Source organism: Myiozetetes cayanensis, unplaced genomic scaffold (genome assembly GCF_022539395.1).
Source record: "Myiozetetes cayanensis isolate MyiCay16 unplaced genomic scaffold, myiCay2020 scf1, whole genome shotgun sequence".
NCBI lineage: Eukaryota > Metazoa > Chordata > Aves > Passeriformes > Tyrannidae > Myiozetetes > Myiozetetes cayanensis.
The window spans coordinates 22022893-22047699 of record NW_026086604.1 but is presented as its reverse complement, the minus strand read 5'-3'; the positions used below and the strand labels follow the sequence as shown (position 1 = coordinate 22047699).

At 44.0% G+C, this 24807-nt stretch overlaps 1 protein-coding gene across 6 annotated transcripts; it reads right to left on the bottom strand.

Annotated features, from left to right (window-relative positions):
- Window positions 1-7677: 7677 nt before the first annotated feature.
- On the bottom strand, window positions 7678-19475 carry TP53INP1 (tumor protein p53 inducible nuclear protein 1). Of its 6 annotated transcripts, none has more exons than XM_050317003.1 (5): window positions 18342-18886; window positions 15987-16269; window positions 15132-15480; window positions 13435-13468; window positions 10949-11111 (listed from the first exon to the last, which is right to left on the bottom strand). In XM_050317003.1, the coding sequence occupies exons 2-5, from the start codon at window positions 16096-16098 to the stop codon at window positions 11094-11096; spliced, it is 513 nt and encodes a 170-aa protein (XP_050172960.1). In that variant the 5' UTR covers window positions 16099-16269; window positions 18342-18886; the 3' UTR covers window positions 10949-11093. The 6 variants fall into 6 exon arrangements, with proteins under 6 accessions (XP_050172933.1, XP_050172943.1, XP_050172952.1 ...); XM_050317002.1 differs by having other exon boundaries at window positions 15132-15483; window positions 18342-18881; XM_050316976.1 differs by lacking the exons at window positions 13435-13468; window positions 18342-18886 and adding an exon at window positions 19389-19475 and having other exon boundaries at window positions 7678-11111; window positions 15132-15483.
- Between the last annotated feature and the right edge of the window lie 5332 nt (window positions 19476-24807).

Sequence of the window (24807 nt, the reverse complement as noted above, 5' to 3'; positions counted from 1 at the left end):
TCCGCCTCCCGGGGCACACCTGGCACCGTCGCCCTGCTCCGCTCCCCGGCCCCGCGCCCCGCCGGGACGGCCGCGGCTCCGCCGGCGGCCACGCGCGCCCCGCGGGCTCGGCCCGCCCGCCCCGGGGCGGGGCCGCGGCGGCGCCGCCAATGGGAGCGCGCGGAGCGGCGGCAGCGTGCGGCGGGCACGGATGTAAACACGGCCCGGCCCGCCCCGCCCCGCCGGGCGGCTGTCAGCCCGCACCGCCCTCCTGCCCCGCACACCGGCCTCCTGCCCCGCACACCGCCCCGCCGGGCGGCTGTCAGCCCGCACCGGCCTCCTGCCCCGCACACCGGCCTCCTGCCCCGCACACCGCCCCCGCCGGCCGGCTGTCAGCCCGCACCGGCCTCCTGCCGCACACCGCCCTCCTGCCCCGCACCGCCTCTGCACACCGCCCCGCCGGGCGGCTGTCAGCCCGCACCGGCCTCCTGCCCCGCACACCGCCCTCCTGCCCCGCACACCGGCCTCCTGCCCCGCACACCGCCCCGCCGGCCGGCTGTCAGCCCGCACCGGCCTCCTGCCCCTCTTCGCTGCTGGGGAACCCGCAGCCCGCCACCCCGCCGGCTGTCACATCGCACCGCGCGCGGGTGCGCTGAAGAGCAGGCTCAGGGGTGACCTCGTCACTCTCCTCAACTCCTGAGAGAGGGTGTAGCCAAGCGGGGCTCGGGCTCTTCTCCCACGCAACCGGCAACAGGACGAGAGGACATGGTCTTAAGCTGCACCAGGGGAGGTTCTAGTTGGACATTAGGAAAAATTTCTTCACAGAAGGGGTAATTATACACTGGAATGGGCTGCTCAGGGAGGTGGTGGAATCACTGTCCAACAGAGGTTTTTGAGGAAAGACGGGAATTGGCATGGTCTAGCTGACATGGTGGTGTTTGGTCAGAGGTTGGACTCAGTGATCTCAGATCTCTTTTCCAACCTGACTGATTCTGTAATTCTGTGACTCTTTGAAGAGTGGCCCTCACCCCACTCTGCTCCCAGAGGCCTGGGTTCTGCCCTCATGGCCCTGGACCTTTTTGTCCAAAACATTTTCCCAATGTCCCTTCTCTCCCCTTCCCACTTTTGCACTGTGTTTAACCACAGTGAAATTCATTCTGGCAGGACACAGGCCTCTCCTGAACACAGCTTCTGTGGTCTCCTATGGACAAACTCTCTCCCCTGCCCAGCAGCTTTCCACAGCTGCCAGCCAGGCCCACCACTGCACCTTGGGGTCCCACCCAGCCCCAAGGCTGCAGTACTCCACCGCAGGAGCACCCTCCCTGCAATGCCCTTCTCCAGCAGAAGACAATGCTGGAACTTACCCTCAGTGCCAGGCATGCCTTCCAGTCACTGCAGACATCACTCACAAGTTCCATGGAGTTTTTGTAATAAATACCCTTAAAAAAAAAAAAAAATCCACACTACACCAAAAGCAACCAAACCCCACAACACCATACACTTAGCAATGCTTCAAGCACACACTTTTCTTTAAAACACCCAGTGTAGGGCTCCTGCAGCCATTTTGCTGATGAGGAAGAACTGGTACGTTCTCGCAGTGCAGAGCACACGTGCTGCAAAACAGCGCCAAGAGAAGCCACAGCTGCCTTCAAGTAAATCCACATTTTCATCATCTTTTTTCACTTCCGCTTTTTCTTTTCCCAAGTGTAACACTATTAAAGACTAAACATAGTTTTCACCTCTGGATACATATTATAGTAATTAAGCACAATAACCAGGTCTTATTTTTTTGTAACTTTGCCATTTTAAAAGGTAAGAGAAGAGGATGGATGCCTCCTTAGTGGGTATTTTTAAGCCTCTGGAAGTACACTGCAACTACTGAACAGTATTTGTGCTGGGATCTGGCGAGTCCTTTTAGATTAGTCTAGTGGTTTGGTTGGGTTTTTTTCCCCCTAATTATCACTTCTAGATATATTCCAGAGAAGGTGTGAAGGCGTTCCTTACAAGTTTACACAGCTGATGTCGGTTTCCCTGGTTATCCTTTCATGGATCTATTTCAAAGAGCTTGGATCGACCAAGGATCTATAAAGCACAAATCTGAAGCCATGAGGATCAATCCAGTTACTGAGTATGCTCAATACTGCTCTTCTCCCAGAGCAGTATTCTTGGAAACTTTGTTGTTCCCAAGAGAATGAGCAGTATTTAATTACAACATTTGCACACAGCTCCATTGTGATCTGGGCACAAAATAACATGGAATATTGCCTGCCATATTCTTCCTGCCTTGTAGTAAATATTTGACTATGGTCATCTGCTTGTGCTGCCAGGCTTTGTCCTTTTGAGTCACATCCATATTGTCAAAGCTATTCTGTAATTTAGTTAGGGGAAAGGCCTGCTCCAGGACTCATGTGGAGGAACTTCACTGTTTTTAAGAGGAGTTTTAAGCTTGTTTATGACAGAATGGCTTCAGCTACATAGCCTAAGCACCATTAAAGCTTTATATCTCTCCTACAGAGGAATACTTTAGTAGAAAGTTGCACCTTTCCCAAACTGTTTTTTTTGTTGTTGTTGTTGAACATTGTGAGATAACCTGAAACCTTGAGGTTTGAAAACCCCTTGTTTCCTATTAGAACCTATAATATTCTACTTTCCTGCTTGTTTCATTCAGAGACCCTTTCACAGAATCACAGAATGGGTAAGGTTAGAAGGGACCACGGCGGGGCATCTGGTCCAACCTCCCTGCTCAAACAGGGTTACCCGACAAAACATGGTACAGGATTGCATCCAGATGGTTCTTGACTATCTCCAGTGAGGGAGACTCCATAACCTCTTTGCTTTCAAGCAAGACCTAACAAGATTGATTTATTTTGTGGTGGTTTTTTTTTTGTTGTTTTGGTTTGGGTTTTTTTAACCCGTTAGGATCATTGAGTTCAATTCCTTCTGCTGCACAGAACACCCCAAGAGTCACACCATGTGCCTGAGAGTGTTGTCCAAAAGCTTCTTGAATTCTGTCAGGCTTGGTGCTGGAACCACTGCCCTGGGGAGCCTGTTCCAGTGCTCAGCCATCCTTTAGTGAAAAACCTTTTTATGATATCTGACCTAAACCTCCCTGACTCAGCTTCATGCCATTTACTCAAATCCTATCACTGGTCACAAGAGTGAAGAGATTGGTACTTGTCGCTCTGCTTCCCCTCATGAGGATGTTGAAGATCACAAAGAGGTCTTCTCTCAGTCTCCTGTTCTCCAGGCTGAACAAATCAAGTGGCCTCAGCTGCTCCTCATATGGCTTTCCCTCCAGGCCCTTCACCATCCTTGTGGCCCTCCTTTGGATGCTCTCTAATAGCTTAATGTCTATTTTATGTTGTGGTGCCCAAAACTGTACACAATATTCAAGGTAAGGCCACGCCACTGCAGAGAAGAGCAGGACAATCACCTCCTTTGACTGGCTGGTGATGCTGTGCTTAATTCATCTAAGGACACAGTTGGCCCTCCTGGCTGCCAGGGCACTACTGACTCATATGCAACTTGCCATTGATCAGGACCCCAGGTCCCTTTCCCCAGCACAGCTCTACAGCATCTCATTCCATACTGTCTGTATGTACATGCTGGGTTGTCCCATCTCAGGTACAGAATTGTACAGCTCTTGCCCTTGCTAAACTTCATATGGTTGGTGATTGCCCATCTCTAATTTGTCGAGGTCTCTCTGCAGGGCCTCTCTGCCCTCAAGGGAGTCAACAGCTTCTCCTGATTCAGTGACATTTGCAAACTTACTTAGTATCCCTTTGAGTCCTGCATCCAGGTCATTAATGAAGATGTTGACCAGTCATGTCAACCAGCACCCCCAGGTCCTTTTCCTCCTGGCAGCTTTCCAGCCACTCTTCCTGCAGCCTGTAGTGCTGCATGGAGTTGTTGTGACCCAAGAGAAGGACCTAGCTTTTCACCTTATCAAACCTCATACCCTTTGCCTTAGCCCATGAATCATTCCTCAGACTCACACCACAGACAGAAGAACTAGAGCTGAAATTCACTGCTAGGAGTAGACAAGGGGATACCTGTGCCCATATCAGTCCCCCCAATCTTAATCTCATCTTCTTTATTCACCTTGCAAAAATTGACAGCTGTTGGCCAATACTCACAAACACCCAAAGCCTGAGGCCTCCCTTCTCTTTCCCACCTCTCTCTGCTGCTACTAATTCTCTACAGAGCCCTATTTCAGGGAATCTGCAATTCTTTTAGCACTCAGACTTATTTCTGGGCAAAGTGATATTTTTTATTATGCCGTCTAACTAGGTCATCTTGCTTGGACACAACAATATGAAGTCTATACAGGAGAAATGTAGACTTATGGCCCAGACCATGTCTGCAAGTTGAGATCTGAAGCCTGCCTCTGGCCACTAGCCTAGTTTTGTTACTCTTATCTATTTTGGCTTGGTTTTTTGGTGGTGGTTTTTTTGGGTTTGTTTTTTTTTTTTTTTTTTTTTTGTGTATGTGTGTTTTGTTTTGTGAGGTTTTTTTGTTTGTTTGCTTTGTTTTGTTTTTGTTTTTTGCTATTTTTCCTTTTGTTTATCTTGCTTATGAAGTTACAGTATAGTTATCTGTCTCATTAAGGTATTTGAGTGTTCAAATATCATTCTGTCCACAAAACTTTCAAACCAGTCAAGAGATGAACTTTTGAAGTATTATATACATTATACAGCAGTAATTCCAGGACAGCATTTTCATAAAGAAAAAAGCTAGCTGAGAAAAAAAAATGTCATACACATCCTGTTAAGTCTTAGTTCAGTTTCATTTACTCTAAGACTGATATATTATGACCACACTATAGGAACAACAGTGCCACAACAACAGCCACTATGGGAACAGCAGCACCAGCATATTCTTTTGATGAATCATTTCTACATGTGTCAAAAAGCCTGAACCTCCCTTGCAAGTATCACGCAATAAAAGAAGTCACAACATTTTGTGGTTATAAACATGCACTAGAAGTCAATGAGACAAAGAAAGCAGATACTGAACAACTTGATGAGGAGGAAGAGTTACTTCATAAGTGTTAAATGTCAGAGAGAACCATCATTACTATTTTATCTTCATCAGAGACATGCAAGAATTTATATAAACAGGAAATCTAGAATGTGAAGTGAGAACTTAAGCCAATAGAGTTATATTGATATGACCCTTTATATGAACATTTTTGTCTTGGCACAGAGAAGTTTTGAAAAACACTAGTTCATGGTGTGTTGGAGAGTGTCCAAGCTAAATTTAAAAAGCTGCATTAGGTCTGAACTAAGCACCCTCAAGAGGAACAGTATAAACTTAGTTGTGTTAGGTTATCTGCATGGATACAGTTACATAAGCATAATTGATCAAACTTTCTTCTGCAGAATACTGTACAGCTCTTAGCACAGACTTGGGTTTTGATAAATGTACAGGACAAAATCTATATTTGAAAAGGAAAGATTTTACTCATTGCTTACTCTGGGAAGATGGGTGCTTTGTTGCACAAATTCCTCTTCACTGCTGTCAGCTAAATAGACCATTTTGTCACCCAGTTTGTTCGGTGGGTGAGGATCAAGTTAGGAACTACTTGCAAACAACTGAGCCCATACAAATCCATGGAGTGCAGAAGCCTATATCCAATATGCTGAGAGAGCTGGCTGATGTCCTTGCAAGGCCACTCTCCATGATTTTTGGAAAGCCACAGATATCAAGGATCCCTGATGATTGGAGGAAAAAAACCCATTCACATACAGTTTCAGAAAAAGCCCGAATAACAACCTGGAGATCACTGAGCTTATTTCTTACATTCCAATGGAATTTCTTGTATTTCAACTTGAATCCATTGCTATTTGTCAGGCACCACTACAGTAGAGCCTGGCTCTGTTGTCTTTTACACCCCATCAGGTTATACACCTTGACAAGATCCCCCAAGACTTTTCTTTTCCAGCCTAAACCCTAGCTCTCATCCTCTCCTGCTTATTTCAGTCTTCAATCCTATTATCATCTCCTTGGCCTCTTGCTGGATACTCTCTAGAATGTCCATGTCTCTCTTGTACTGGGGAGCTCAGCACTGGACATGGCCTTCAGATTTGTCTCACCAGCTCAGGGTGGAACAGCAGGATCACCTCCCTCCACCTGATGGCAACACTCAGCCTGATGCAGCCCAGGAATCTGAGTTTTCAAGGCCACGAGGGTGCACTGCTGGCTCATGCTCAATTTGGTGTTCACTGGGACCCTCAGAGGCTTTTCTGCAAATCCGCTTTTCAGCCATTTGACTTGGTGCCTGGGGTTATTATTGCTCCAGGTAGAAGACTCCATATTTCCCCTTGTTGACCTCCACAAGGCTCCTATGAGCCCATCTCTCCAGCTTGTTAAGATCCTTCTGAATGGCACCACAGCCCTCCAGTGCATAAACAACTCTGTCCCATAAGCCAGGTCCTTAATGAAGGTTTTTAACATATAAGAACCTGTACTGATAGGGAGCACCAGTAAAAAAAAGCTTTCAGCTAGGCTTCATACCACTGATCACAACTTTTGAGCACAGCCGTTCAGCCAGCCCTCAACACGCCTGCTCACCATCTACTTTACAACAGTCCATAACTCATCACTTTGGGAGGATGTTATGGAGGACAGTGTTAAAAGCCTTGCTAAAGTCAAGATAAACAACATCCACTGCTCTCCCCTCATCCACTGAGCCAGTCATCTAACTGTGAAGGCTGTCAGGTTGCCAGGCATGCCTTCCCCTTCCCTAACTCTATTCTCACTACTACTAATTACCTTATAGTTCATGTTTGGTTTCCAGCACTATTTGCTCCAGTACCTGCCCAGAGGTCAAGGTAAGAAATGCTTGAAGAGGTGGGCCATACACAGATCTATGACACACATCCATGACTGCTGAAGGAGCTGGCTGATGTCATTGTGAAGCTGTTCTTAATTTTCTGAAAGGTTATAGCAATGGACAGGATTCCTGAGTGATGGAAGAAAACAAAGTGTCCTTCCTATCTTAAAGACAGACAAGAAGAATAAGGGAATCTACAACACAGCCTTACCTTGAGCTTACCTTCTCATCCAAGGGTTATTCTTCCTTGCTGGAGCATTTTCCACTGGCTTCAGGGGCCTACAGTCCCAAAGGCCGGTCTTACCACTCGAGATCAAGGCAAAGAAGACATGAAGTACCTCAGCCTTCTCCATGTCCTCTGTCATGTGGATTCCCATCCTGCTTGGCAGCAGGCCCACTCTTCCTCTGATCTTCCTTTTGCAGCTGCAAGACCTGTTGTCCTCCATATCCTTTGCCAGGTTCAGCTAGGTGGATTTGCTTTAGCTTCCCTAGCCCATTTCCACAGGATCTCTGCATCCCTCACAGGTTACCTGTACCAGCAGCCTTCCACACAGATTTTTTCATGGTGGTGCACGGCAGGAGAAACCTTCCACCCAGCCCATGCCCGCTTCATGTGTTTTTATGTCTGTTCTCTTCTCCTACAGAGCTCCCACATGCTGATCAGGAAGCACATCAGTTGGTAGAGATGTGTAACAGTGCTTGGATGCACATTATCACCTGATCAGCAATGCAAACCCATTCCCAGAGGAACTTCTGTACTAGAGCACATATTGAGACACTCAGTAGTCGTGCCTGCTACCTGCATGGGATGCTCAGGCATTGGGATTTTGACCAACCTCTAACATTAAAGAACAGACTGACAATTTTTAATAGGCCATTTTTTATTGAGAGTTAAGATCATGTTTCCCCATGGTGCACAGAACGCACGATGAAAACAAAATACAGAAGATCACTTTAGTAAATACACACTGGTTAAGCAATGCTACTTTTTGGCAAAGTGCTGTATTTTGTCTGTTTTCAGCTTGTGTTAAACTATTAAAAATAAGAGCCAGACATTCTTCCATATCAAAAGGACTGCTACAAATAGAGAAGTGGCTCTGGAGAGAAGCTGCCATATATGCATAGACTGATGTACAGTATTAATCCTAACTGAAATGTCCCTTTTGAATCTTCAAGTTTGCTGCGTAGAAGGCACAGTTTAAAATGCAAATCTGTCCATTGACCAATATGTATGAAAATACAATTTCAGCAAAATTCATGAATATCAATCAGTACGAGACAGTGCAAGGCCTCCACTTTTACAAGAAAAAACACACTTTAATACAACTTAAAAAACCATATAAAAAGCCACACAGCTCACTATTAAAACAGAAAACCAAAACAAATCTAATTGCCCAATAGCTCCAGGCACAAAACAGGGCTAGACCAACATAAATACGTAAAACAAATTAACAAAAAGCCATTGATGCAGTATTATCTCACACAATAATATGGTTTCCAATATTACAAATTGAGAAGCACAGCTTTGTGCAACAAAATAGTTTATATCCTGAAAGATATAGGTTTTCATCACCAGAAAGTCATCTAGTAATGTAGTATAAAAAGATCAGTATCTCCCAATTCTAGGAGCAGTCTAAAGTTGCATTTATTTGCCTACCGAGAAGAACAGACCAAGGCTCTCATTGTAATGCCTGGGAGCCTTACACCCTCAACTCCATCTCCCTGTTAAGAGCTAAGGGATCACTTACTCCTTCCAACACAGGGAGGTGGAGACTCCATCTTCCTTCATTTCACTTTAAGAAAATTAAAGCTGAAGGAAAGTATTTACTTTTATATAAAGAAAAGTAATACAGGAAAGCAAAGAATTTTCCTGAGCTAGAAAGTTGGCAGTGAGGAGACGGAAGTTTAAGCCAGACAAAAAGTCGGAGTGATAAAGGTAGACAATCTGAGGCAAGTAAGAGTACTTGTGAACAGGTAAGAGACTGGTGAAACTACAGCTATCTGCAGATAAATCAGAGCATTTGGACTGCAAGAGAATTGTTGTATGGACATGGGCACATACTGCTGAAAAGAACAGTAACAAAATCTCTGCTTTGGAAACTCATGATGAGACTAATTTTATTTTCTTTCAGTGTCCATGTGAATTCAATGTGTCCAAAAAAAAAAAAAAAAAGACTAGTGTGTCCAGGAAAGCACCTCTTGCTTTTATACACTTAACTATTTTTCAACATCCCTTTGCAAGAATCCTAACTAGTTTCAGTGAAGCAGCACATCTGCAGTGAAACAGAGGTTATAAATGCTGTCTCCTGCATGCCAAGTAGGTTCCACTACGATTCCAGCTGCAGAATGTGTAACAGTACCACTACATCAAGGCCAATCTGAATTGCTGGGGTTTTGCTTCAGTGAAATTGAAGCATTTGGCTGAATTTAAAATACTTCAATAGGTCTGGAATAATTCACATTATTGGACCTTGCCTGATTTCAAAGACTCCCCACATCACTCCTTATACCAACTTCTGTATAAGGACTACTGGAAGACACAGTTGAGTGTAATGTTAACACTTTAATGCCCTAGGCACTAAACACAAGGGAAAACACAATAAGTCACATTAAGCACTGACAGAAAGGAGGATAAACTTGCTTATCATTCCCCCTTTCTTTCAGTGTAGATTTCTGCTTCCTCACCTTCACACCCTATTTAATCCACTTCCCAGACTTATCTATCAGGGTCAAGCATGCTGTATGGCTGCTGTGTAACACAGTTTTTACAGGTGAACTTTAATTCACCTGTAGTTGTAGCTGGCAGTGCCTGCCAACTTCCAAAACATCTTGCACAGTGTTCTTAAGAAAACGACTTGTTAGTTTTGAATGGCTTTTCTTTCTTGTTGGCCCCAGTCCTGCCTCCAACGGGCTAGGAGAACCACCACTGCTGACCAATTTTTACACACCCTGTTATCGCTGTGTTTAGTTCTGTAAGACTGTTTTCCAGCATGTACTTCTCCCTGCCTCACACTGCCCTTCATTTCCAGTCCCCATTGGACTTCATTTTCATAGAGAGAAAGAGAGAAAATTAGGAGAACTTCTAATAAGCACCTCCTTCTAGCTATTTTTGGGCTACTCTCAATCTGTAAATATCAAGACAATCTAACAGCAACTTGTAGCTCAGAAATAGCTGTCCATCAGCAGTCAGCTACTGATGGGACTAAAAGAACAGTCAAGCCACCACCTTTTTTCTTTAACTAGACTAGAGATTAAATGAGATAAGGTAGGGGAAATACACGTATCAAAGACAGAAAGAGTTAGAGAAAGGAGTAAGAACTCAAACTGTACCAAGTAAAACTCAGTTCAGTTCTCTGTGTGTTGTGCATCTGCACTTTACCCATAGGTCCACTTTTCTTTCCACTCCACTGTGAGGTACTACATCTGTAACACCAGTGCTATATCATGCTGCAACAATATTGGGGGGACATTTAACCCTCTTCCAATATCCATATCAAGTACCCAACACACCTACACAGACTCACAAACACAAATAGGTACTAGGCAATTTAGATGAGATGTCCTTCTTGCAACAGCTCAGCACAGCTATGTAATATCCACTGGCAGCTATAGAATTTCCTTGTTAGAAAGTAATCATATATGCTGAATACAGACAGATACACAAGCTGTCAAGTACTGGTCATTAAAGCATACAGCTAACCTCAATTTTTCTAACTCCATTTTGATTAATGCAAAATGTAACTGATTTCCATCTCAGTTAAGTTTCTTTAAAATGCTAACTAAGAACCCATCTATACATCATAGTTTATAAAACAGCACACAAACTATCGTACTGATAGGCTTCCAAGACACTGATACTTAACATCAACATTCAGAACTCGCTGCAAGATGTTTGGAGATTTACGTGTCTTTTCAAAAGAACGCAACGCTAGTTACGATTGTGTTTGAGGGGTTGACAATCAGCTTCAGATTGACCACACTTACCTACACATGAAAACAAGAGCAACCTAAAAAGAATTAGACCATAGATTAAAACCACAAGAACCATCAGTAATTGAACTGACGCTGGCAAGGCTGGTGAACAAACAGTCCGTTGTGCTTGATCTGCCGAGAGTGGCAATCCCTGGTAAGGTTTTGGCGACGGAGACTGTTTCTGTTGAGACAGTGTCTTTCATTATGTTCTTTTATCCAGTGGGTAGGACGAAAGCTCTTGTTTTTTTCCAGAAAAGTTGAATGAGTAGCAAGAGCCGTGACATAGCAGTGAACACGCTGTCCTGTTTCATTTCGGGCCTCCAGTCTAGAAATGTAACAACAGATATCAGCCATTAGGGAGGTGCACTGGAAAGACAAGTAAAACAAAGGCTAGAACATGGAGATCAACACCCAGCATTTCAAAAGGGCACCCTTATTCTACTGAACACAGATTTGGGCTGAGGTGAGGTCAAGCCACTCACCACACTGGTAAGCAATGCATAGTGCTGCCAACTCACTTTTTGTGTGAGGGCTCCACAACAGCCTTTAGACTTCCAGCATCTTACACAATTGTGCTTCTCCTTCCCCACCCCAACTCCCTAAGCCCGAGATGCAATACACATCAGAAATACAAGGCAATGTGTGTCACACTGCTCCAGTTTTAGAAGACTTGGAGTTATCCATCAGACAAAGTTTGGTTTTAAATCATCTTGAACATAGGTGGTTCAGCCTGAAAACAGAAGCACACTAATGAAAGTGCATTTCAACTGCCAGCCACACAAGTAAATCCAAACATGGATTTCATGCAGAGGAATGGGAAAGATAGATCAGTTGTGACACACAGAGGAAGTAACTTAGAAGGATTGTTCCTCAACCAGCCCTCTAAATTTCATGAGCAGAGAGTCAGCAGTTTTGGCAAACCCTTCCTTCATCATGCAGTAGTGAAAAACAAACCAGCAGCCTATGCAAGCAGGGACTGACATATTGAAAAAGGACTTCCCTACTTGACAGAACAATCACTGGCACTTCCTGAAACTTCCAAAGTAAAGTTAAAAATAGCCTGGCCATTTTAGCAAAACGAAACTCAAATCTGAGTGCTACAGCTGGTGCAAGACCAGTGGCACCAGAGTTGCTTGCCTTCTCTCTTCCCACCCAGGACCCAACAACCAGCTGTCAACTGGCCAGTGGTGCCCAGGAAAGATGTCTGCAAGACCAGGAACTTGCTCAGGCATGACAAGAGGTCTCTTGGGAAGTCTGTTTTCCAGCACTAGCATGACTCTTCTGGAAGAGCTTAAATTGCATTTATTATATAGTCTCTGTACACATAAATCTGGTCTGCCATGTCCATACCCTTTGCAGCCTTACTCTTGGGGGGCTGACACAGAAGTGAGCTCTTCTGCCTCCCAGCACTCCACACTGGAGGGAAATACTCCTCGTCAGCAAGGGAATACTCCCTGCTATCTTTTTTTGTATTTTAAATATCCTAATCTTGCTTTTAGATCCCTGGGTAGCTGGACGTGACTGACTGAAGACTAGAGACAGCAGAACAGCCATGTATGACATGCTGATTTTTCCATTTATTCACTGGATATTGTCCTAAACCTAGCACTTCAAATATCAAGAAAGAAATAAGTGAATACCACAGCACCAATCAATTCACAGCACACTGTAAATATGTTCTATGCAGATTACACCAGTTTAATACAGATGAGGGTACCTGCAAATATGGGGCTACTATTTTCTACATGGGGTGATCCCTTAGCACAATCAACAGTGCTGGAGGTGGAACTTCAGGCAAAGCCATTGTGGGGAAAGCTGTAAGGAGCCAGGAAGCCACACCACAATTATTGCAACCCATATTTCCTAAGCAAACTCTTAGCTAGCAAAGGGCAGCAACTGCTAATACAAACTGTTGTGGTTTTGGTATGGAAAAATATGACTAATCTGACAAACAGGGGGAAGTTTTTACAACATCCTTTTGCTTTGAAAGGAATTTAAAATGGGAAAATATATTTCCTCCACAAAAGGAGAAAAACTGGTTTAAAGTTGCAGGTGGAAGATACTTAAGCTTATCAAATACCCTTCCAGCACTGATTTGCAAACCAACACTCTTCTATTTGTCAACATAAAGTGAAACTGGGATAGCACAGGTGGCTTGAATTGTCTAAAGGGTCACATACTCTTCCAAAATGTAGCATTTTGGTATCTTAGTTGCATTTGGTAGCTTGGCACTAGCAAGCCCTGTGCACTGGGAGAACAGGGCTGACAAGTCTCCACTGATACTGTCAAAACAGTTTTAGAGGGGCTGTGTCTTAAGCCAGACCAGCACTATATACGTTCACTGCTGCACTCCCACCATCTATTTTGCTAGAAAGCAGAAGTGTTGTGCTAATTGCACTGCAGAGCCAGACCTCACAAGAAACATTAAAGGCTTCAGATCCCACCCCAATTAATATTTCAGTAATTTTTCTGCATTTAGCATTTTGGCTTGTTAAAGCAGATGTAGTTAGGCTTGATCAAGTAACATCATTTGGCATAAAGGTTAGTCCTAAAACCAGTATTGCTTTGGCAGACAAGGCTCTAGAGGAAGCAGTGTTGCTAGCAGCCTGATCAAACAAAAAGCACTGTCCCAAAACAGGAGTACTTACTGTGCCAGTGTGCCTTAAGCAGCTTTTCTTGGCCCTACAATGTTAAATGGCCAACCATTAAACCACTAGAGACTTCAAAACAGCTTTTGAAACTTACTGCAATATCAGTGTAATCAATGTTCCCAGTTTCTGCAGTCTACCTCAGCTTTAGACTTGTCTTTTCCCAGTTCTACCACCCAAAGTAACCCATACAAGAGCCTAGATCCTCTGACAAAGCAACAGCACAGAATTAAGTGTGAAGAAACTTAATTACACACTAGCTGAAGATCACCATACCTTTAGCTTCCCCCCACATTAAAGTAGCTTAACTGTACTGTACAATACGACACAGGATTATTCTCCAGAAGAATTTCTACCAGTATCCCTAGTTCAAGTCGCTGAAAAGTCAGTATCTACCTTTGAGTGTTACACTGCAAATTGGTATTTTAGACAAATTGGTTTACTGTCCAGGGCATGACTTGCAGCCTCCAGTTCTTCTGCAGATTACTTCAGATCCTCACTTTAAAGGTGTTGTGTACTCATAGTTTCTCCCTGTTTAAGTTAGACCCCTGATGCTTAACATCATAAACTGCCCTCCCCAATTATATAAATCCTCCACCCCAAGACCAATAGTATCAGCACTATACTTCAACATTATACAGCAGCACAACATCTCAAAGTCATCTGTTCCTTTGAACTAAGAACTTAAAATACAGCAAGGAGCTGATCAGAGAAGTCAATAGGCATCTACCTGCAGCAACTCCACCCCTACACTCATTTCTTCCTGTATATCAAAGTTTAGTATACTATGATTTTTTCTTCTTTTATTTTTCTCTGTTTATTTTGTTCTCTTTTTTATTATTGCTTCTAGACATAAGCAAAAATAAGCTGGGATGAAAAGTCAGTCTTTGTTATTAACTGGGATTCACAAAACACCCAGTTATTTCAAAATCAGTCAATGCATGGGCATGTGTGGGGTCATAATGACAAGGAAACACTATTTGTATACGTCCATGTATACTATACTTGTGTAGCTGTACACGCAAACACCAAAAGAGCAGTGCATGGCAAACATGCCTCTGCAATAACCCCACGTGGTCACATTTTTAGGACCCAAAACCAAAAAGCACAACTTCTTACTTTGCTAAAAGGAGAAGTTTGCAGCACAAATTTTTACAAGTTTTGTGAAGGATTTCAAGTTGCTTTTGTTTCATGAGCTGATTGTGCAAAAATTTAATCCTATCCTTACCTATCACTGTGTTGAGGAACAAAAAACACTGAAAAAAACCCACAAAAAAACCCCACCCAAAACCCAAGCCCCTAAATTTCATCTCACAAGGTGACACTAACGAGCAGTTATGAAAGAAACACATAGCTGCGAAAGGGGGCAAAGTGTTTTCATATGAACATTACTGGATATACAGTGAACTGCCAGCAGTTTCAACACGACTGGAACATACTCTGCAAAGCAGTAACTAGGCTCCATAAATATTCATTGAAGTATCAAAATAGCATACCCAGCTGTTTCCCGACACAGTCGTTTTGCATTAACATTTTTCTAAGCAGGCAGGCAGCCCTGACCACCTTGTGTAGTATTCATGCTTTATTCACCTGCTCTGAAATACGCTGGAAAATTCAGTATTAAGTGTCTAAGCTGATCAAGTAGAAACCAGATATTTTCAGGAACAGAGCTGCTTGACAAGAGAATTCACACATACCTGGGACTACCTGGGCTGTGAAACTCCTCATTTCCACATCCAGTCTCATTAAGGCTGTGACAGGCATTATGGACAGCATACACAGACATGCTGGGATGCTCTATTAGGAGGTTCTCCATCGGACTGGTTTCCACTTTGATAGTGGTCAATCCACCTGCAGTAAAACATGGGGGAGGGGTAATAAACCAGCTCTCCTCCATAGGACATGACTCAAACTGGATGAAGCAAGACTCGCTGGCCTCCGGCAAGTGTTCCAAGGGAGACGATAAACAAGAGAAGACGGGCGAGCCGTCCGTGGTTGATTCTTCAACAATGTCTGCTTCCTCCACAGAACAATTAGTGCAAGTGTCTGCTGTAGGTGACCATTAGTCAGTGGAGAGGAACCCATGGATGGTGGTGATCACAGGAGGTCGAAAACAACAAGGTTGCACGTGGCCAAAAACGGAATATGGAAAGGAAAAAAAAACAACAAAGAAACAGAAATAAATCTCTTATTAGCACATCTCCAAGTTTTTACTTTTTAAAAGCAGGAGAGGAAAAAAGGCAAACTATGTTAGACACGTGAAGTAACTGTTAGCAGTAAAGCTATATAATTGCATAATAAGTCAAATATACTTTATCTGTACAGGTGGTTCTGCTGAACCTGTGTCAGGCTTATAAACCTGACATCATTCTTCTCACCGGTTTACACAACATATTTTAGTACATTTGTTTGGAAGACACCTTACACTCTAATCCCACACTGGTTTTACTTAGATAAAAGTTCTCCAAGCTACTGGTTTGTTCACTTGGAAGTAAGACAAACAAAAGCCAGAGCATGACAAAGGCAGAGCTCATGTCTGACAGACATCTTACCTATAAAGTCAACCAGAATCCACTCGTCGTCTTCTTTCTCACTGAACTCTGGCTCTTGGTTGGACAAGCTATCAATCTCTCCCATGAGCATGTTATTTAACCTCTGAAACATTACTAAGGCAGGAACAAGACTTTGGCTGGTAGGTCTTTATATCCAAGGTTCAAGGCACAGCTAACACTGTACTAGCAGAGTGGCATAGACTTGAGATTAAAGTGCATAGATGCTTTATCAGCTTAGGTACGGGACATGCAGAGGCATGACTTGTAAACAGTTTATGTGAACCTGCAAAAAATGATGACAAGGGTCTTAATGACAAAGCAACAGGTAACAACCCTAGGGAACAAGTTAAAAGCCCCCTTGCTAGTGTAGTCGGAGGTACCAGTGAACATTTCCCTCTAAGAGGAGAGGCAGGTTCACTGGTATTCACAATCCCCTCCCACAAAAAACAAAACAAAACACCACAAACAAACAAAAACCCAGAAACCAACAATAAGCCCTAGGAGCTGATTGCCTTTCCCTCAGTCTTCCTCTCCATGGAAAGGTCTGTTCAACTATCAGTCCCACCTTCTCCTAAGGGAAGGGAGGACTCTTGTACAGGAGCCTTGAGTCTCTGCTCACCAAGGTGCTCCCCCAGCTCCCTGCCTGTCTTCCTCCTGGCCAGAGAGGGATGTGAAGGGCAAGTGCATGTTTTTGGCTCCAGACAACTCATCTCCTTTGTTGGCAGAGAGGAGCCCCTGTGAGGGTTCCTGGGGAAGCTCAAGGCAGCGTTTCTTCTCTCTCCCATCCCACTCAGTTCAGGGCCACTGCCTACAAGTTAACAAACTAGGAAGGCACATCCTGTCTTCAGGTTCAAAGTGCACCACACAGTTACCAGTGGGATCATTTTCACAGCAACCACCCAACTAGTCATGTATGGTAAGTCTAAATATAATAAAGTATCATGTATGCTAACTAAACCCAATGTTTATTTCTCAATACAGTTCCCTAAATCTACATGTAATTGGTCACCATAAGCCTGAACTCTGCATCTGGCAATTAAGATGAAAAACCCCATTAGTATCAAGAAGCTGAATGTTCAAACACCTCAGATCAGCATGCTTACAGCCTTTGATATTTATATATGAGCCAATAAGAAGACATTAAAGTAAATAAAAAGGTAAAGACTATGGGAAATATATCCACTGATTTAACTACAAGTTAATTTTACCACAGTAATATTTGAATCATCACGGCATGTCAGAATCATTACAGATTAAATACCTGTTTGATAATTAAACAAAAAAGAATATATGCGTGGAAGAGGGTATGAGTGCATGCATTCAGAAAGAGAAAGAAAACACACTACACTAGACAAACCCAACCATTAAAAGAAGATACAACCCATTAAGATTATTATTTACGGCCAGTATACCCTGTGTCACCCTAGAACTTTCAAGCCACACTAAAGGGTCATTTGGGCCTCCTATGTCATCTTATCCCAGGACACCAGACCCCATCACCTACTTGTTCAACGCAAGGACAAGCACCTGCTCCATACAGTACTGCTTCAGTACACATTTATACAGCTTCCTCCTTATTCAAACAGCACAAAAGAATAGGAGTAGAATTTAAAGTAGTCTTCAGAAGCAATACGAAAAGGTACAGCAACACTCAAGAAGTTATGCACACTAGTTCCTCAACAGAAACTATCAACTACAGGAAAAAACAAGACCAGAAACAACTGGCTCAGCTGCAGTTGTGAAAAAAGTCTATTTTTAAGGACCACACTTGAAAATGAAATGTCAGGGCTCTCTTTAAGAGAGCTACAAAAATGATCAGAAGTCCAAAGAAAATGATAACATTTAAAAAATGGAAATACTTAAGAGAGGGAAGGAAAAAATTACAACAGCAGTAAATTATGTGAAGAAACAGGCAAACATTTATTGCCTTCTTCTACACTCAGAGCAAGCAGAAGTGACTTTAAACTGCAGTAAAGTTCAGCTTTCAGTGGTTACCGGCAGGAAACACTTTTAACCATTAAGGCTGCTAAGCCCTGGATGGGTTACCTAAGGAAATGCCAAATGCCCACAGTGTTCCTAAGCACCTCCTTGAGAAGGTTTGAGTGCTTCAATTATAGGCAGAGCTTACCACGGATAAGGAAATGAACTCTGAGTGAAAGCTTGAACTCTGTAGCTTTCCAGCTACCTTCCACTTCTTTCCCTAACCCTCTGCTGGCAAAAGGCCTACGAAGAAGAGAGTTTGTTTTTTTCTTAAGGCTAACTAGGAAGCCATCGCATAGCTGCTGATCAGCACTGGCTTTCCCTGTACTCCCACACGCATGTGTTGCCTCCTTCCTAGATCAAGCCTGAAGGTACCTTCAGGCAGAGGCTGTCCTTTTGTTGTTCTCTGCAGAGTGGAGAAAGATGAGAGCTCACACTCCTATATTAAGTCTCCAGGCATCACAGCAACATCAAATAATTAGCTTCTAAAAAGCAAAGGAGAGATCACTGTTCCTGAGAACACAAGCTAAACAAACCTCAGCTTTTGACCCACAACTATCTTTCTACAGATCAAAAGCAGTTTGCCCCATTTTCCCGTTCCCCCACCCCAAGGAGGATCCAAAAACACTTCTGAATCATTTAGAGACCGGTTGATGTTTTGACATCCTTTTGGACAAGTGCCTTTAAAAAGGCCATGCTCATGTCCTATTGTGCAAGTCAGACGGAGACCAAGAAGTTACACTGATATCCAGGGCCACCGTCCGAGGAGGAAAACAGGACAGAGATCAAGAGAGAGATTTTCAGGTTCTTAGACAGGAACTATCAGCTGCAGGAAAACACAAGGCTGGGAACAACTGAGTCAGCTGTAGCAATGATTAAGAGGCTGTTACAGATAACACATCGAATGAATGTCAACAATACAGTATCGCTGCATTAAAAAGAAGTATTTTTCTCCCCTCCCCCCCCCCTTTTTTTTTTTTTTTGGTTAACCTAGCAAAGGAGATGGGGTACGTGCTCAGCAAAAATCAAACAAAACCCAAAAAAGACACCCCCCAGAGCGAGCCGATCCCCGATCCCCCCGTGCCCCACCTCACAGCTCCTCCACCACCGCCAGGAGGCTCCCAAAAGCCGCTCCGAGCGGCGCCGGGGGTGACCCGGCAGCGCCCGCAGCAGCTGCGCACCCTCCCGGCCCAGCTCCGGGGCTGGGCGGGGAGCACGGACGGCACCGCCGCTGCTCCACAGCCGGGAAAAAGCCAAACACCTCCCGGCTCCGGCGCCTCCCCGGCGGCGAAAAGCCGGAACGGACGCACGGGGGAGACAGACGGGAGCTCCGCCACTGCTGCTGGTTTTCAGCGCTCGGAGCGCAGGACACCCTCCCAGCCGGGTCAGCGGCGGTGCCCGGTGCCCCCACAGCGAACTCACCGGACCGCGACTCGCCCGCTCCGCGTCCCCGGCGCCTCCCGAGCCCTTTGTTGTCACGGCCGCGGCGCCGCCGCTGACGGACCGGCCGCCGGCCACGCCCCCCCCGCGCCTCCGCCAATGGGAGCCGCCGCCGCCTGTCGCTAACGCACGTGACGGGCGGGTGGGCAGCGGGGGCGGGCCGGCCCGCCGGCCCCGCCCACCGCTGCCCACCCGCCCGTCACGTGAGGGCTCGGGATGGAAGGGACCCCAAATCTCATCCTATTCCAACCAGGGACACCTAACACTAGGCCAGGCTGCTCAGAGCTCCTTTCAACATGAATACATGCAGGAATGAGGCATCCACAGCTTTTGTGCGTAACCCGTTCCAGTGCCTCGCTACCCTCGTAATGGAAAACGATAAGGTCCCCTTGGAGCCTTCTCCAGGCGGAACGACCCCAGCTCTCTCAGGCTTTCCTCGCACGAAAGGTGTTCCCTCCTGATAATCATTTTGGTGTTCCTCCTCGGGAGCCACTCCAGCAGGTCACAGGATGACAGAATGGGTCAGGTTGGAAGGGACCGCAGCGGGTCATCTGGTCCAACCTCCCTGCTCATGCAGGTCATCCTAGAGCACATGGCACAGGACTGCATCCAGACAGTTCTTGAATATCTCCAGTGAGGGAGACTCCACAACCTCTCCGGGCAATCTGTTCCAGTGTGTGGTCACCTGCACAGTAAAGAAGTTCTTCTTCATGTTCAGGTGCAACTTCCCGTACATGAGGTTCTGCCCTTAGTCCCTTATCCTACTGCTTGGCACAACGGAGCCATCCTGGGTCCATCCTCTTGACACCCTCCCTTCGGATACTTACAGACGCTGATGAGATTCCCTCTCAGCTGTCTCTTCCTGAGGTTGAACAGGCCCAGTTCCCTCAGCCTGTCCTGATAAGAAAGATGATCCAGTCCCTTGATCAACTTTATAGCTCTCTGCTAGACTTTCTCTAGGAGTTTCATATCTCTCTTGTGATGTTCATGTCCTTCCTGTTCTGAGGACTGGATGCAGGACTCCAGGTGGGGTCTCATAGGAGCACAATAGAGGAAAATAATCACCTCCCTCAACATTTGTAAGGCTGAGGCACCTTAGCTGGGCTGTAAAGTTTCCAAGTCACGCACCTGAAGCCCTAGAAAACTTGTGCATTAGATCACTTACCCCATTCTTTTCTTTTAGGAAAAAAGAAGAGGTAATGAATGTAAATGCAGCACTTTTCCTTTTAGCTGCACATCTCTCTGAAAGGAATTTCCAGGCAGTGAAGTTACAGCCCAGGAGAGCTGGTGTGGCCGTGCTGCACATCTTCAGTCACTTAATACAATTATGAATATATCAGACAGTTAATAGTCGCTTCAGACTGCAGTGAATGCTGGCCAGGCACATATCTGCATCCTTCAGAAGATGCTGAAATGAAACAGTGATGCCTAGCCATAACAATTTAGGATTTTTCATGGTTTCAGTAGTGCTGAGGAATGACTTATTGCAAAAAAATACCATTTTGTACTAAAATACAAGGTGTGCAGCATGAGAATGCTATGGTCGCTAGAGTCCAGATAAACTTCTTGAGCTTTTAACTTCAGTGTTTAAAAATATCTTTTTCATCAACTTTTTTTCTCCCTTTCTTTGTTGTTTCTTCTTCATTTTCTTGTAAAGACAAAGCTTTTCTATGTAAAACAAAATGGGGAAAGTAAATTTTGGAAAAACACTGCAAAGTGCCTTCCTGTGGCTGGGACTAGGCTGTGTAAGTTGACTGAGAAAGTGCCTAGCTGTACAATCTACAATATTTTTGCAAAAACTTCACATGTTTGGTATTTGATGATACTTTCCTAGGCTGAACTAATCCTTCCTGCATTACGAGATCAACTTTATTTTTATAATGTCAGCATTATCAAGGGGCATAAACTGATTGTATGTTTGATTGAGCTTTCAGTTTATAAGTTGAAACAACTAATGAGAACGCCTAAAAAGTCTCTTCGATTTTCAGTGATAGTGGCTCCAACACAGAAGAGGGAGGGGAGATGGCAGAAGAAGCGCATGTCTGTAAATTCAAGATAGGCGAGACAGAAAATTAAATGGGTAGAATAAATGCCCCAAAGGATTAATCTGTATTGCAAAATTACATTGTGTTAGAGCACGTTAATTAAGGCAATACAAACTACTTAGTGTAGACAAGAACTGTCATGTTTGGCAGCTGGGTTACCTCAGGTCAACAACAACAAAAAATGTTAAAGCGGTAGTCTTTGTTTATACTGACTGTTACATTAAGCACTACATGTTAATCAATTAACATAATGTATTTTTCCAGTATAGGCAAGCCCTAGGAAAGCTTGGGTTGTATTTGAGATGCAGACTCCTAATGAATTAAAAAGTCACTCTTTACATTCTTGAAAGTCACCTGAGAAGTAACTGAAGGGATAGAACCTCTCCTCTTTCTGTAATGTTGCCCCCAATTTCTTTCTTATTCATCTCACTTATTTCTTAATTCTCTATCATCACAAAGTGGTGGAAACAATGAAACTTGCTTATTTTTTCCTCCAAATAATATTGGCAGGAGAAAGGCAGATCTGAAAGCTGCCCCTCTTCTCAGCCTGGCAACCAGCATGCTTTCGTTCCATATCTGACTAGTACTTAGGTATATAAATGCTTTACAATGAAATAAATTATGTGTGTGGACTAAAATACCTGCTGACCAAGAGCCCAAGTATTTCATCCTGCACTTACTTAGGTCAGTGATAAATTTTCTGCAGTGGTGGGGGTTGTGGCTTTATCCAAAGCCTTTCAAATCAATTAGCCTTTTTATTGATTCTAATGGTTGTTAAATCAGGCCCTCAGACAGCAAAAGAAATACAGTTACTTAAGTCTGAGGCTTGCTGGATGCAAAAGCTGAGTCGGAAGCTGGCCTTCCCTTGAGGAATTTGACTCTTATATTTGTATTACAGAAAAATATTCTGAAAATATCTCTGGAGCAAGGGAACCATTGAGATTTACAATAATGCGTGCCCTTGCATGATTCTGAATTTATTGGTAGGAGTTAGCACAGAGTCCATTGTGCTGTGTGCTCGGTGGCAGCTTAATGGCACAGCCATCACTGCTCTGTGTGTCCTGGGAATAGTAAACGACTGGGCAGCAGGACTCTGTTATTTGTATTGATTTTTCAAGATCCTACACATTAATGCAAGGCATGACCTATTGTCCAGGTTCCCACTGCGATGAAATACTACAGCAGTATTTAGCAGGCACAATATATGTCTAGCCATGGAGTACAGAGTGACCTTCCTACCACAAGACCTGCAAGTTACAATGAGTGCATTGAGCTTGTAACAAAGCACTGCCATGTGTTGTGCCTCTTGGAGAGGCCCTATTCTGCAGACATGCCTGTTTAAATGGTAGGTGAGAATACAGATCTATCTCTGTACTGGAAACACTGAGTAGCAGGAGGGAGAACCACACCAAACAGAACTTGCATAGACTGAAAAAATAAACTCCCTCTAGACTTTGGACAAGATACATCCTCCAGACAAAGATAAATAAAATTCTTTCCAAACAATATGTAACAAACAGCTTGGTATCACTATGAGTGATTTGTGCAAACACATCCATCATTCCCACACGGAAAACACCTGGCATATCTGTACAGGAACCTCCACACTATTCACCTTTGCTGACATGTGTCATTGGTTTAAGGTCAGTGCAGCGCAGCTACCAAAACCAAAGTTTCAGTTTAATGTTCAGTTAAAATCCAATGCCCTGAACCTAACCCTGAGTAAGACAAAGTCTAAAGCCTTCTGCTCCACGGCTTCCATCTGGCTGTGGCAGAAAGCCCCGTGCTGTATAGGAAGAGATTCTGTGAGATTCTGAAAGATCACTGCTGTCAGATAGAGTTCGGTCTGTCCTACTGAATACATTATGAAGAAATATCTGGGAGTTAAGTTATAATTTTAAAAATACCTCAAGTTTATGAATAACCACAATGAAATACTGTTGTGTTGGTTTGATTTTTCTTTTCCTATGGAAAAGATACTAGCTGCTGTTCAAAAAAGCCCCAGCTTTTCTGTCCAAATTTACAAACACTTCAAACCTGCTGTTTAAAGCATGAATAGTCTGAAGAGATCCAAGCTTAAAAAAGCACAGTCTGACATTTATGTCCTTGTACAAATGTCAATCCTATTTTTGAAGTGGACTTCTAGATTTAAACATCAGTCCCAACTAAAACAGGCACTTCTTTTACTGCTCTTCTTCCCCTGACTTAAGTTAGTGCAAAGATTTCTGCAGCCCTGGCTTCAAGATGACAGATTGATTGCTTCTGCTGTAAGTCACAAGTTTCTAATGCTATTTTCCCAAACAGCGAGTTACAAGTTTGAGTAAGAGCAGACCTTTCCAGACTTTTATGCAAAACAGGTGTTAGAGACCTGCTTCTTGTATTTCTAGAGCATGAATTCAGCAAATTCAAGAATCCAATTTTGACATGACTAGGAGCCTCATGATTTGGCTGAGCAAGATCCAAGGAGGCAGAAATTACTGGATATGATCCTCTAAACCAGACTGAAAAAGTTGAGGGATTCCATTTTCTGTGGAAGAACTACTACCTTAAAACATCCAACCTGTTGTCCTTTTCAGCAGAGTGCTGGTTAGAAAAAAACTCCTTTTCCTTTGAAAGTGTCAAAACGCAAATCCTGCTTTTCGTATTGTTTGAGAGCAAAACCAGGTATAACCCTGTCTTCAAATTGCCACTGGCAGGAAGCCATTGTAAATCACAGCCAGGTTGAAAAAATAACGGTAAGTTTTAGCCACACTTTGAAGCTCTTTTCTTCCACTTTGTCAAAATAAAAATCCTCTCAGAAGTCAGTACAGATTTCGATGGTCTGAATAGCTCTGCTTTTTTCTAGAGCACCCTCAGTGTCAGGATTTGAGTTGTTAGCTCAGGCTGGAGCATGCCAGGCATCGCAGCAGGTAGTGCCAGCCAGCAGGGAGCCAGGGACAGATGCCTCATCTTGTGTCATTATGTGAACGATTTTTCTCCTGAGCCCAGAGGCATTCGTCAAACATTTTCCAATAGGATTTTTTGTCCTCTCACATTTGTCTCTTGTACTAGGAGAAGTCCAGCATATTTTCACTGTTCTTGCCTAAACCTGTCCTCTCCTTCAGTACTAAGTAAGAAAAGACCTTATTGTACCTCTGGGTATACCCAGGAATCATGATCTTCACTGTTCTCTTCTTTGCCATGTGATTAGAGAGCCATTCCACAAGCACACCTCCCTCCTAACACAGCCAAGCAGAGTGTTCTTAACATCCAAAAGGGAAATGACCCATGAGTTTTTGACTATGGTATTGAACATGCATTTGTTACATTTATGAAATTCTTGCATGCTTCAGATGTTGACAGATTATTACCATGAT